General features: G+C 42.9%; 2 protein-coding genes across 4 annotated transcripts in view; one reads left to right on the top strand and one right to left on the bottom strand.

Annotated features, from left to right (window-relative positions):
* Window positions 1-4,046: 4,046 nt before the first annotated feature.
* Window positions 4,047-4,879, top strand: Hesr (HES-related). The gene is made up of 2 exons (XM_017075290.4): window positions 4,047-4,224; window positions 4,432-4,879. The coding sequence occupies exons 1-2, from the start codon at window positions 4,057-4,059 to the stop codon at window positions 4,720-4,722; spliced, it is 459 nt and encodes a 152-aa protein (XP_016930779.2). The 5' UTR covers window positions 4,047-4,056; the 3' UTR covers window positions 4,723-4,879.
* Window positions 4,880-4,895: 16 nt separating this feature from the next.
* Frq2 (Frequenin 2) overlaps window positions 4,896-13,935 on the bottom strand; it is a 29,790-nt gene continuing 20,750 nt past the window's right edge. For all 3 annotated transcript variants that reach the window (XM_017075329.4, XM_070997819.1, XM_017075331.4), the window contains 6 exons: window positions 10,037-10,061; window positions 9,423-9,471; window positions 8,614-8,703; window positions 8,472-8,550; window positions 8,064-8,152; window positions 4,896-8,004 (listed from right to left, as the gene is read on the bottom strand). In XM_017075329.4, coding sequence (XP_016930818.1) covers window positions 7,837-8,004; window positions 8,064-8,152; window positions 8,472-8,550; window positions 8,614-8,703; window positions 9,423-9,471; window positions 10,037-10,061 — 500 coding nt within the window. In that variant the 3' untranslated portion in view covers window positions 4,896-7,836. The remainder of the gene's footprint in view (window positions 8,005-8,063; window positions 8,153-8,471; window positions 8,551-8,613; window positions 8,704-9,422; window positions 9,472-10,036; window positions 10,062-13,935) is intronic.

Raw genomic sequence — 13,935 nt, 5'->3', positions numbered from 1 at the left:
ACATTTTTTAAGAACTAAAACGAAATCCTTCAACAATTTTAAATTTCTTGAACTGGGATATAACAAGTGTATCTAAAAATCAATAAACTCAATATCTCGAGAAACACTTTAGATATGGAAATAATTGTTCAAAGTATTATAACTTATAATTATAACAAATTTAAGAGACAAATTTAGACATTGAAAAAAGTAGATTTTTTATGTTATAATATTTTCTAGGATTCCCCCAGAAGCAGGGTACTGCAATTCCGGGACTCTCCTTAAACGCATCATCGACGAAGGCAGCATCGTGTAGAGCGTCATAATCGTAGTGCCGCAAGATGGGATCGGATCGGATCGGCAACGGAATACATATTATAAATAGCGCCTGGGAAAAAACACTTTGCAGCGGCCACTCATCTGTGCGTATGCGTGTGTGTGTGTGTGTGTCTGTGTCACGGCATGCACTTGAACTCTGCATTCACATGTTGTGTGTGCAATGCAACCCACTCCCCGTCTCCCTCTGGCACCGCAGCCCTCTCGCTCGCACCCTGGTACTCGTACTATCGCATGCCTGACGTGCCTGCGCCTGGCCCTATATATATTATTGTTGGTCTTTCTGCTGTTTTATTTGGACTTCAAGATGTTTCAGAGTGCACTTCAAGTGCGATACAATTTGTGTCTATTTTTGGCCGCTTGGGAATATCTCGGGGAATACACAGCTATAGCGGGGTCTTGGGGAGGGGCGGAGGGAGTGCAGGGCACAAAATACCCAGATAACGGGGATTTTTATAATGTACATCATTGCCCCGACAACCCCATCCATATCGGTACAAGATGGGGCATAATTGAAACATTTTTAATGAGCAACTTTATAGGCGTTTCGGCCCATTGTCCATGGTATTAGATCCGCCGCTAGGGAAACGAAATGTCTGATTGTCGCAGTGATAAGCGCACTGTGGGCCTAGTTCCGTGAGAAAGGCCAAGCGAGATTTCAAGAATCCTTAAAATGTTTATATTTGGTTTTATAAAGTAATGGAAATACTACTTGACAATTTAAATGCACTACAATAAATACAACTTACAATGAATTCTGGGCTTAGAAATGTTATAGTTATGGTGGTATGTGGGTTAAGTTCCATGTATAATGGATTTTTACAAACATTTTCCTTATCCTTCATTGAGTACATCCCAATGTGCTTCTAAAGATCCCTTTTTGAACGCTCATTTTGCGCGTGTGCGACTCCCCCTGCTTCTTAAAGACTCTCCTTAAGTGTGTCTGTTCTACGGTTTCATAAAGATATATATGTATGTTTGTAAGCCCCATTAGCCCAGGATTGTGGACCAAAACGTCTGTTACAAATGTAATTTCGATACTTCACTCGGGGAAGAAATTGAAGCCCTTCACTTGACTCAGATCGGTTGGCTTCACTTGCCTCCTTATCTGTCGTCTGGGCTCCGGGGACAACCCTTAGAGTGACAATTAGCTGTTGGCCTGGGAAAACATTTCCCACAATTTCGGTCGATTGGGGGAATACATGCCCATGGAGGTACGGCAGAGGGATCTTCTGGGGACCCTGTTCGTAGAAGCGAAACCGAAGAGTAGAGCGAACCGAAACGAAGCGAACCCAACAAGTGCAGGTCCCTGAGAGGGTAATAAAAATATGTCTCCCTATCCCACCGTTTGTCCCGGGCTAATCGATACTCGATACGATCCATAATTTATGTGATACGATTCTATTTGTGGACTTCCGCTACTCTCGAATCGAAGTCAATGGGGTTCTACGAAAGCTACATGCTTGATTTGAAAAACTGGAATCCGATATGTGATCCGTGTGACCCACTGATGCCCTGTTGAATGCCCAACGCGTCGTTGAGCGCGAAAAGCTGAAAAGTTGTCAATGTCACGCGGTGGGGCCCCCCGAAGAGCGCGCCAATTTCCACCGCCCTACGTCCCACTACCACGCATAATTTCCCACGCTCTCAGTGAAAAGTTCGGGGGGGCGGAGGGTTACGTAGAAGGGAGACCCACAAGGGGGAAGCCCTGACAAGTTGTCAGCGCGGCTGTTAATGAGCTGCGTGTATTGAGTGAAGACGTGATGAATCTACACTACCTAGGCCCACTTGTGGGGCTAGGAACTCGTAAGTAATCCCCAGGATCTTGAAGATCAGGCGAGATCAAAACAAAGACTTTGATGTTTACAATATCCCGGATCAAAACAAGATCCTATCTAAATTACTACTATACATAGCTAAGATCTCGTTTTTACTTCGCCTTGGAAAACTTGAGAGCATAATCTTGAGGGTTAAACACATTTTAAAATCAAAAACCTTTTTTCGTTAAAGAAAATTTATAAATATTGGGTGTTTTATTTAAAAAAAGGCTTTGTTGACCTACGTATCCCAAACTTAACATGATATACGTTTGGATAGTGATGCTTTTAAATTGTATTGCTTGTAAGTCTACAAATAGTAAATAGTAATTACAATATAAGTAAATACACTTGTATTGAAAAGCCATGTAAGCTATAGTTAGAAAAAAGTGGTTAGAGGCAATTTGTAAGTGTGTCAAAACCAGATTATAAATAAATAAATTGCTTGTAAGTCAGTTCTGTATAATCGACTCGAAGCCCAAGCTTTTATACCTTATCGACAGGGTATAGAGAACATACAAATTTGCGCACGAGCAGAGCAGACAGAGGGAGCAGCGACAACTATGAGATGATCTGGGGATCAGACCAAAGTTCTCTGGCACACAACATGTGTCGATCCCCCGGGACCGCGCCCTGGTCCCCACTGTCATGTGTGGCGTTTAATAGCTTGCCTCAGCAGCTTGCCGCACTCGCGTGCACCATGGTAAGTGAGATTCGAGCGTGGGAAACCCGCGCTTGCCGCAATCTCAAAAAGCCATTTGAAAAGCCCGGGCCTCTGCAAAAGATCAACATAAACAAGGCGATCGGCAATCGGCAGCAACCGAGATACTTCAGCTGGCGCGGAAGCCACCGCAGAAAAGCCAAATAAACAGAAGCCCTCAAAACCACATTCTTCTAATCTTTGTCCTCAGCCGAAGCTGTATAATAGTCAAATGCAACCAAAACAAAGTATTTTAAAGCTTAAACAATAACATGAATGATAATTTATGCTATATGATATCACATGATAATAAATGTGTTTACCAACCAACCAATAAGTTAGTTAAAACTGATATGATTCCTGCTCGTCGGAATTTTTAAAAAGTCAGCGTGATATAAATTCCAATATGAATTGGCTTTAAAAATGTACCATGTTTTCCATAAGACTGAAAGTTTAAACTCATTATACATTTTTTAAAAGCCCTATATTGTCAAATAAGAATTATGTATTGCAGAATTGGTCGCTTGCAAAAATCAAACAGTCTTTCGATTAAAACGGATATGGGACTTCTCCATTTTCCTGCCGCTTAAGTAATCAAAAGCCGGCGACAAATTTTGCTATTGACACTTTTTCCTGTATGAAGCACGCATCTGCAGACTTTGGATCAGTCGTCTCGTCGCTGCTTTGATTGCAGAAGCTGTTGGAAATCGGAGACGGGTAGTGCAAAAAGTATAAGTAAGTTCATGACGACTAACAAATACCTCGCAGCAAATAATACACGTTTGACTGAACTCTGGAGTCAACAAGATTGGCTTTTTTCAAACTAGAGAAATTGAAATGCGTTCTAAGAGGACTTACAACTGAACTAAGCAATAGAGAAGGAATTGCTGAGCTACTAAGAGAATAAAAAAAAACTCTTGAGCTAAACATATTTAAATTATTCAACGTTTCCTAAGCTCTGTGTATTAAATATAGGATGATACAATTTGTACACAGTATTGATTATTAAATAGAGAACATTTCTGCATTAATAAATCACAAATCGTATTTTTCGACATATGTCGCTTTCAGTAAATGAGAATTATGTGATGAGCTTATGATTTGGTAAAGTCAATATACCCAGAACTCTGTTTCTGAGGGTATATCCAAGCTGGCGCTGCTGCTCCAATTCGCTGTGCCATTCAGTCGCTCAAGACCCGGTGGAGTAGCTGGGCCAGGCTTACGATGTCGAGTCCCAAGGAGCAGGAGTCCCATGGACCGAAGACGGGTGCCATGTCCAGGACTCAGCAGTATCGCCAGGTGCTGAAGCCACTGCTGGAGAGGAAGAGAAGGGCTCGTATCAACCGCTGCGTCGAGGATCTGAAGAACCTGCTCATGGAGGTGATCCATATGGTAAGTGGTGTTGGCAAACCCTGTCTTCCGCACATTATAACTTGGCGTAGGCTTATCGGATCGATCCCTACTCAGATCAGATACATTCTTGTGAAATTTTGGAGGTATTATTTTTGGTGACCAGATAATAAACCCTTTAACTCTAATGAGTTGAAGCTTCTATTGTATTTCGATTTAAGGTTTTATTTTCTTCTGCTTGACCTTCAGGACTCTGAAGCCATGGCCAGAATGGAGAAGGCTGACATCCTGGAGCTGACCGTTCATCACCTGCACAGGCAGCGCCCTTCTGCGGCCACGCCCACCACGACCAATACGCCCTCTGTCTGCGAACCTCTGAACGAGCAAATAGCCACAGAGCGATACTGGAGCGGTTTTCGGCAGTGCGCCCTGGAAGTGTCCCGCTTTTTGCAGCGCAACAACTGCCAGCTGAACTCCAAGTTCGTTGAGGAAATGGAGCAGCTTGTGCCCTTCGAACAACTCTTTTGGCGGCCTTGGTAGCCTTTGCGGGTACTTTCCGCAGAAGTTCCTTACCTCACCATTTTACAATGGACCTAACCACATGTTTGCTCTGGTCTAGTTAAGTTAACATTTAGTTTAGCAAGTAGCTCTATAATCCTCAATATGCACTTTAGTCAGATTCCCTAAAGGGGACATTAAATAAAACTTCAAAATCGATTTCTTCTGCTTTTAGTTGTTCTTTTTCTTTTCGCAATAATTCCAAAAACTTGTTAGTTATGTGTATGTGTGTGTGTAGAATGTAGAATGTATAATGTAGAATGTAGAATGTGTAGTGAGAATGCGTTGCCGCTTGGGATTTTATTTATTTGTTAAGAATCGATTTAAGTGTTAATAAACATTGCTTAATGCATTCGAATGCTAAATTAAGTATTGCTTATGTTGAATATAATGCACACAAAGTAAGGTTTTCATCTGTTATCAGTATCGTTAACGTTAACAATGTAGTAGCTTACTAGATACCCAAAAAAATACATATCAATAGAGTAGTCGACAAAAGTGGTTTTTGAGATTATCCTTAAGCTTTCTATTAGCTTTTATAGCAATACGTGTGAGTGTCTGGCCGTGAGAATGGCGTTTTCTTAGAGCCTAGGTTGGATTTATGTCGGGGTTCTCAAACTTTACGCCGCTCTATGTACAAATATGTAGCTCACAATAATTTAGAGTTTGAGTGTAAGAAGCGCGAAAATTGATTGTTGCTGCAGTTTGTTTTAGTTTGGTTTTCCATCGACCTGTTGATTTGTATCTGTTGCATATATGTATAGGTATATTCATAGTTTCGTATATATAGATATCGATATCTTCTCAGCTTCGCTTGCTTTATTTTTGGTTTTTTTTTCGAGGACAGGAAGGCATGCAAACTTGTGCAGTGTAGGTGTGAGTGTCTTCTTAAATTCAAATCGTTACCAACAATAAATCTATGCAAAAACAATTTGCAAATTGCACAAGTAAAATACAAATGGGGACTTCTATATAATAATAGATGTATATATAATTATCAATATCTGTGTGTGTATATATATATTTATATATATATTTCTCTTCCTATATATATAAGTGTGTATATCAATTTATTTGGCCATTATCTAGGTATATTTAAATACGAGTGTACAACTATAAATATGTTTCGGGTGCTGGGCAAACAAAAAAATATGTGGGAAACCTCGGAATCGGATTTGGAATCGGAATTTTGGTGTCAGAGAGGATAAGGCAAGCATTATCTAGGGCCGATCCAATCTGAAACCTCAGCGACAAGCAAAAGTCTTCAGTTAGCAAATTTGGTAGATTTTTGGGATTTCTAAGCAGGAAGCAGAATTTATAGCTAACCCAAGGAGTTTTCTACAGGGCAACCATAATTGGGGAATAATGCTTATGAGAGCGAGGGATAGACAGGGATAGTTGGATATGGGTTCTTATAAACGTGTTCAGTTAACTGGCTACAGAGAAAGTATCTTTACAATCAATTTTCGTTTACGATCTAAAGCTGAACCACATATAAAATATAGAAATTATTTTAGCCTGGTGATTAGATGGCTCTTCTTTCGAAATAGAAGAAGAAGCAGCTCATCAAACGAAAGAGAACCAAAAGGAAAATCGTGTGTGTGTATCAGAGAGAGATGGAGCGATAGAGAGAGATAGAGAGTGAGTCGATGATGGGGCGATAGTTGTAGTTTGTTTGTTTATAAGGCATTAGAGGGGTTCTCCCCCATACGATATACTTTCAAGCTCTGGTGAGGTGTAAAAACAAGTACAAATACAAGTAGAAATACACAATTTGATATTATCGTTGCTCTGATAAGGCATGCACAATAAACACATAGAAAAGGGTTCAAGTTCTATCAAAGATTCTTCTAAGAGTGGACTCCTCTGGTCCTTCACATGATTAAATCTTTAGGTGACAGAGTGAGGTGGACCATTACATGGTCCACGGCAAAAACAAGTTGATTGTCAAGCTCAATGGGGGAAGAGTGAGGGATGTAGACTGAAGACTGAAGAATGAAGAATCGGAGGAGCCAAGAGGAGCACTTAAGCCGCATGCTGGTTATCGCTAGGTTATCCACATGCAAGTGTGTCCACAACTTTTCGGCCCCCTCTGAGGGGGATTTCTAGGTTATAGGGGTATCTGGGTTATCTGGTTAGCTAGAGAGTAAATAGATCTGTGTGTGGGTGTGTGGAGTCTTTAGCGTAGTTTAAGCTTTTTTCGATTATCAACACGTTCGATTATCAACAGTTTGAACAGCTGGCCCGGCAAAATTAATCGATCGACGGGGCGTCTAAGCCAACAGCGAATTGGTATCGGATAAGTATCCGTATATATGCATGTTTAAGTATAAGTACCAGCTTAGTCGGCGCTGCACTAAGTATTATCCATATTTAGGTAGATTAGCTGTAGCCTCACATGACTCTGATTATTGGTTTTCGCAAAAAATTCCAACTATGCACTGGCCTAATTAATCGGCTATCGCTATCGCTTGGCTGGTGGTACTTATCAATAGTTGTCAATTCGAATTTATCGTTTGCTTGGCAAGCATTTCAATAAAAATGCCTAAGATCATTATGGAGCAAGTGCCTAATAGTTAATTTAAGTAGGTTTTCTTTTATTTAATCCCTATATGTATCCATACTTGCTGCACACACATAAATATATATTCAATATTTTTTAAAAAAGCGTTTCTTTGACTTAAATTGGTGTTCTTTTTGTTTTCATTTAGCTTGCGAATTTTTTGAACCATTTTTGTTTTTTTTGTTTAGCTTTATGCGGCTTGGCTGTTGTTAATTGAAAGTTTATGTATATGTATATGCGTAAATAATTTGCTATTATTTGGAATTTCACTTAAGACGAGTTTTCAAGGGGCTAACTTTTTTTGTTTGTGTGTATGTGTGTGTGTGGGGGGGGAGGGGGAGCGGGAGGATGGGGGCCAACGAAGTGCCTCCCAAAAGGTCAAATGGCATGTGGGACACGGGTGTGTGGGCGTGCTTGTAGGGGCGTGCTTGTGGGGCGACCTTTGACCCTTCGGATCGTTGATTCGCTGTCTCCTATCACCGTCACTATCGCTCCCTCCCCGCCCCTCCTCCGCGCAACTACAGGTCCCGCGGTTAATCACCACCTAAACTTAACGCCTGCACTATACGTGGATCAGCTTTACTGCCCTCGCGGAACTCCTCGAGCGTCAGGCGATCATCGTGGTTCTTGTCCATCTGATCGAAGATCTTGTCAACCCGCTTCTGCGGCGTGTTCTCGTCCTCCGTCTGCTGCTGCTGGCCCTGCAAGCGAGTGTTTACTGTAGTTCCAATGACAGTTTAATTAGTGAAGCGATACTTACTACCATCTGGTAGATGGCGTCCACTATGTTGTACATCTCCTCGCGGGTTATGTAGCCATCGTTGTCCACATCGTACAATCGGAAGGCCCCTGTTGTTGAATAAATGATATTAGTGATCGAATTCTTCAGGATCAGGCGGATCATAGCTCATAATATTAAACAAAAGTATTGCTAATCGGCAATATAATGTTATCATGCCCTTACAGAAGCTGGATCAACAATATAGATGACGATTAAAATGTATTATGCAACCAAGTAAATATAAATAAAAGATTCCAGGACCTTAGCTGATCAAGCTTAGTAATGCAAGACCATAAGTCTATGCTATAAAGGCTAATAATCATCCACTTACAGTGCAACTTCTCATGCATCATCATACACCATAAAGGCTAATAATCATCTACTTACAGTGCAGCTTCTCATCCAGATTGCCGCGTGATGTTATGGACAGGGCCCGAATAAACTCCTCGAACTCAATGGCGCCATCCTGCAGATTCGCAGAGATACGGATAAGATATATAATCGAACGTCACCATGTCACCGTACTCACATTATTCTCATCGAAGACACGGAAGACCAGGGAGGCAAATTTGCTGGGGTCTCCGTCGGGGAAGAATTGCTTATAGATTTTGATGAAGCCCTGCGGGGAGAGAGAGCGAGAGGGCACGAGAAACAGACAGAGAGGGGAGATGGCAGAGGAGAGAGCGGTTAGACAAGTAAATGTTTGCTATTGCCGGCGAGTTTGCTATTGGGGTTCGGTGGAGTTGAGTAAGCAAGTCAGAACTAGACACATAAAATAGCATTAGAGTGAAATTTCGAAATTCTCCAGTTAAGTGAAATAAACGACTCGCACGGATGGGTGGGTGGCTTTTGGTTATGGGTGGTGCTACGGTATGCTGTCGCATATATGTGATATGTAAGTGTAAGCTTGGCAAACGGAAATTTATGTTGCAACTCCTCCTCGAGACGAGAATGCAGTTTATTTGCTGGCGTTGCAGCTGTGAATCGAAATACTTGAAAATGTCAAATCGATGAATGGATTACCCCGCCCCGAAGTCCGATGTCCCAAGTCCGAGTTCCGGACACATGTATGGTATGTATGGTGCAACTTGTATTTATTTTATTCATGCCGCAAAAGTCAGCCACAAAAAAGGCACCGAACGTTGAAAATAAGGACAAACCGCATTTCGGGATTTCGGGGCGGTGTGTGGCTTAAATATAAATGTGTGTAAATTGTGTATATATGTGCATATATGCCGTTTTCCGGGGATGACCCGAAATAAGAGGATTCCGTTTGTGGTCGGTTATGATGAAAGCCGGGGAAATGATGCTGATGATGATGATGGGGGGGGTACTCACTTGTTCGGTCAGCAAGCCATTCGGACAGTCTTTGAGAAAGCCCTTGTGCCTTCGGTGTGTCAGAGGTCAGAGATCGGGATAGCGGATAGCATAGCGCACAGAGTTCACAGGAAGAGACAGCGGGTGTATAGAGAGACGGGGCGAGATAAATAGATTAGCATAGGGGAGAGAGGGGGACAGAGAGGCCACCAGAAATAATATAGATCAAAAATTAAATTAAAAACCAATAATTGTGGCAACACACAACAAATGAAAGATAAATATTGGCCCCGGAAAATGTTTACCTCCGGGAAAACTCGCCCACGCGCACGCACGTTTTTGCATTTTAAATGCTATTTACAATTTATTCCGTGCCGCCATTAATTTCAACTTTTCCCATTTTCCCAGTGCAACCGCAGACAGCAAGATCAAATTTGCTGCAACTCCACCATTAATTATGGCCGTTGCACAAACGCATCGGAAAGCGAGGCATTTAAGTCCAGGGCGCGTAATCGAATCGAAAGAGAAATTGAAAACGCCCGTACACAAAGGAAAAACCGCCCAACGGAAAAAAACCGGGGAACGGGAAATGGAGAGGGGGTTTTCTGGTGTGAAAAATCCATGAAAATGCTTACCATTGACGAATTTCCTTTTCAGTGACTGCAACGAGAGGGAAGGGGAGAATTTCCAGATTAGTAGAGCAATTGCAGAGCGAACAATGAAGCAGCGGGCTAAGCGGCCGCACTTAGTTGCGCCTCAAGGGTCCCGAGTCTATCATTCTTAATATCAACATCAACCCGACAGCCCCCTATCAATACCCCCATCGCCAGCCCAAACCAGCCCAAACCAGCCCAAGCCATCCCTCTTATCCAGCACTCAAGTGCCTTTGCTGAGCCGCTGAGTTATGGCGGCTTAAGTTGCTCTAAGGCTAGACTGCCCTCGGAGATTGATGGCGTTCACTTGACAGGCTTAGCGGACGCGTCCTTCGTCCTCCTGCCCTCCACATCCACATCCGCATCCGCATCCACACCCGTATCTGTGTATCTGTATCCCTTGCTGATGCTGCTGATATCCGCGCCACACTGCGTATGAGTAATATGCAGGCGCAATTTACGAGCAGCGATAGCGAAGTGCATCCATGCCTTGCTGAGTGCACAACTCATTTAATAAATCATTTAATTAATTACAGCCTTTCAGGGTTACCTTTACACGGCGGAAAATGAAGGAAGCCATGTCAAACGGAACTATTTCGTAAACTAATGCAGTAATTTCCAAGTCTTTTGTGTTAATGTGCGCAATAAATGGGAAATTTAGGGAATCAAGTATGATTATTTAGCATATTTGCTATATTAATTATTAGAATTTCAGGTAACTTTGCTTGTTTTCCCCGTGCAGCCCATAATTATAGAAGACTTTCAGGCACGTGTTTAGCCAATAGGCGGAGAAGTGGGCCCAAAGCACTTTGAAAATGTAAAACAAAACGGCACAGAGCTGCTGATGATGATGGAGGTGAACAAGGCTGGGTTGGGCAGTACCCTTCGACCTCCCAGCCGGATATGGGCACGCGTTTGGGCGCCAAATTCAACTTCAGCTGCTGCACGCAATTGAAATTGGCCGCAACCTAGGCCCATCACATTTGCAATATACAGTATGCGCACATCTAGATACGTGTGTATCTGTATCTGAATAAGCCACAGATTGCCCCGCAGGCTGGTTAAAAGTCTGCGCACGCCAACGCGTCGGCTAAGTAAGCTCCAAGGAGCGTTATCCTTGTCGCTGTCGATGTCGGCCGACGACTTTTACTGCGGCTACATGAATAATACATATCGCCGGCTGATGGTGCTGGTGTTTGTGTTGCGCCGGCAGCTGTAAAGCAAATTAGTACATAGTCCTCCTTGCCAAGACAGCCAGGACAGCCAGGACGACCAGGACGACCGGGGTTGTCAGGGCTGCCGGGAGTGGCAAAAATATTTCGATTTAAATGTTTATTTGCACAGGGCGGCGCTTTTTCCAGCAAGCTGTTTGTGGCCCGCAGCGTTTATTCAATCTTTCTCTGCTTTTTTTTTCGGCCGCACAAAAAGAGCCCAAAATGCCGCCAGTTTGGCCTTTTTGTATTTACTTAATTTAATTTTTAAACTGATTTAATTTCAACTTTTCATACACACACACTCGCTTTGAGGGGTGGTGACACAGCAAGGACCTCCTGCTGGGTGTGGCCACATGCTAATTAATGAATGGCTGGCAAAGCCCTCTGACCCCCTGTACCCTTTCCATTCCGCACTCCTCGAAAAAGAAAAGTGGTAAAACGAGAAGTGAACTTTAAATGAGCTGCGAGCTGCATGCGGGCCATACACACATCGCACTCACACTCGCACACAAGAGGGCACAAGGACTGTGTGCGTGTTTTTTGGCCACCAACTCGACAGCCTTGCAGCCAGCTCCGCAGGATGTGCGTCGTCCCCAGTTCGGCTCAAATATTTACCAAACTTGATTAGATCCCAGCTATTGCGAGGCGGGGCAACAAGTGACCTCGCCATACTCGGCTTAACCCTGAGCACAGCCACATCGCATGTCTGCGGTGAACCCCTTGGTGGCCTTGCACGCAACTGAAACGCAACCGCTCACCTGGGGCGGGGTTACGCCCCCATTCCCATTTCCATTCCTCCATTTCCAAGCCCCTTTGTCCCAGGCTCATACTCATAGTGATAGTCATAGTCATAGTCGTAGTCATAGTCATACACACCCAGCGCATGGACAAATTGCCTGGCAACTGGTGAGCAGCCAGCAACTAGACTAGACGCAGATTCTATCTGAAATTGGTTCTCGGAACACGGCCCAGATGCCGGTGCATTCACCCACTAATTAATCATGATCATATCTAAAATTAATTCTATTCCACTTATGTATGCGTATGCATATGTGCTACACAGCGCAAAACGGTCTGCGAATCAACTATCCCCAATTATGTAGCTGTTCTTTAAAGTTTGTATTCTGTATTCTTTAAAGTTGTAAGGACTTTTTAAGAATCGTTTGGGTCTATCAGATTCATTCAGATAATAGGGGATGGTACAGACATCACTGGGGATTTATAAAGGTGTCTTAAAGTATGCTGGGAACTAAATACGTGCATATATTGTTGCATACTTTTGGATGCCTTTATAAGTGAATTTAAAACCAAGGGGATTTCTAGCTAATCGTCAAGGTCTTTAAGCATCGTCAACTTACTTCAGCAACGCCATCCAGTTCCTAACTGTTTTTAGTTCAGTTTCATTCACCAACTAATTAATCATGGTCTTATCTAAAAATTAATTCTTTGAATTCTGCATGCATGCATATGCAACGCAAAACTGTCTATAAATAACCTACCACAATTCAGAACCTATGCTTTAAATTCTATATAAAAGTGGTTTGCATTTTTAAAGGGTCGTTTGGGTGTATCAGATTCATTCAGATAATAGGGGATGGCGCAGAAATCATTGGGGTGTTATTAAGGTGTCTTAAACTATGCAGTGAACCGTGCTAACATATATTGTTGCATACTTTTGGATGCCTTTAAAAGTGATTTTAAAACGAAGCCAATCGTCTAGGCCTCTAAGCATCCTTAACTTATTTCAGCAACCCCTTCTCGTTCCTAACTGATTGAGTTGCTCTTTTGTTCTAATTGCCTGCTGCAATGAAACCCGATCGTATGGCATATTAGCAGTTCAGTTTCCATTGATTCGATTCATTGCCGAGATTGAGTTTGCCTGCGATTCCGCACTCATTGTTCTTGCCATGCTGAAACTGAAACGGCGCTGCCAGTTGGAGTTGACTCAAAGCACATCATAATTTCCCATCGATTGGCAATTTTCTAATGTCGTTATATGGCAATGCGCCCAGTTTCAGTTCCAGGTCCCCTACCCAGTACCCCCGCTGTTTCCCTGGCGAATCGCTTTCTGTTTGTTGCTTTATCAATTTGCGTCTATAAACGAGCAGCAGCCAGGGAATGGCAGCAACAGAATGGAACCGAACAGAACTGAACCGACTAACTGAGTCAATGAATGGACGACTGATGCGATAGGGCGGGGGTCCCGGTGCAGAAGGGGTTGGGAAAGGGTGCAGGAGTTTGGCTGGGGGGTGGTTGGGTGAAAGGGTGCCCACTGCCGGCGCCATTAGCAAATTATACACAACATGTGTGCACAGTGGGGCAGGACGGCAAGGACCAACATAAAAGGAAATGGAGACTCCTCGGGCTTAGCTCACTTGCACAACCCTCCGATCGACTTTTGATTTCTTTTCTTACACTCAGAGGAACTACGATAAGTTGTTAAATATATTTGTAAAAAGTACATTTTTTAGGCCAAGGCCACTTACTAAACGCATTTTTAAACTGTTAAGTGTTAGCTTAGTTGGGATTAATTAAATTTGTTTCAGCAGAGTTCCACGCCTACTCTAACGCCCATTTCGCTAATACTTTGTAACAGTGTAAATGGGATTTTGTTCTGACTATCAATACCCGTCTACATGCCAAAAATGGTTCAAATCGGACCATTCA

The sequence above is a fragment of the Drosophila suzukii genome, chromosome X (genome assembly GCF_043229965.1).
Source record: "Drosophila suzukii chromosome X, CBGP_Dsuzu_IsoJpt1.0, whole genome shotgun sequence".
Lineage (NCBI taxonomy): Eukaryota > Metazoa > Arthropoda > Insecta > Diptera > Drosophilidae > Drosophila > Drosophila suzukii.
The sequence above is the reverse complement of the archived record's forward strand: the minus strand, read 5'-3'. Positions and strand labels throughout refer to the sequence as shown.

Coding starts and splice junctions, on each gene's coding strand:
- Hesr (XM_017075290.4), top strand. CDS start 4,057: ATGTCGAGTCCCAAGGAGCAGGAGTCCCATGGACCGAAGACGGGTGCC. Junction 4,225..4,431: donor TCATGGAGGTGATCCATATG/GTAAGTGGTGTT, acceptor CTTGACCTTCAG/GACTCTGAAGCCATGGCCAG.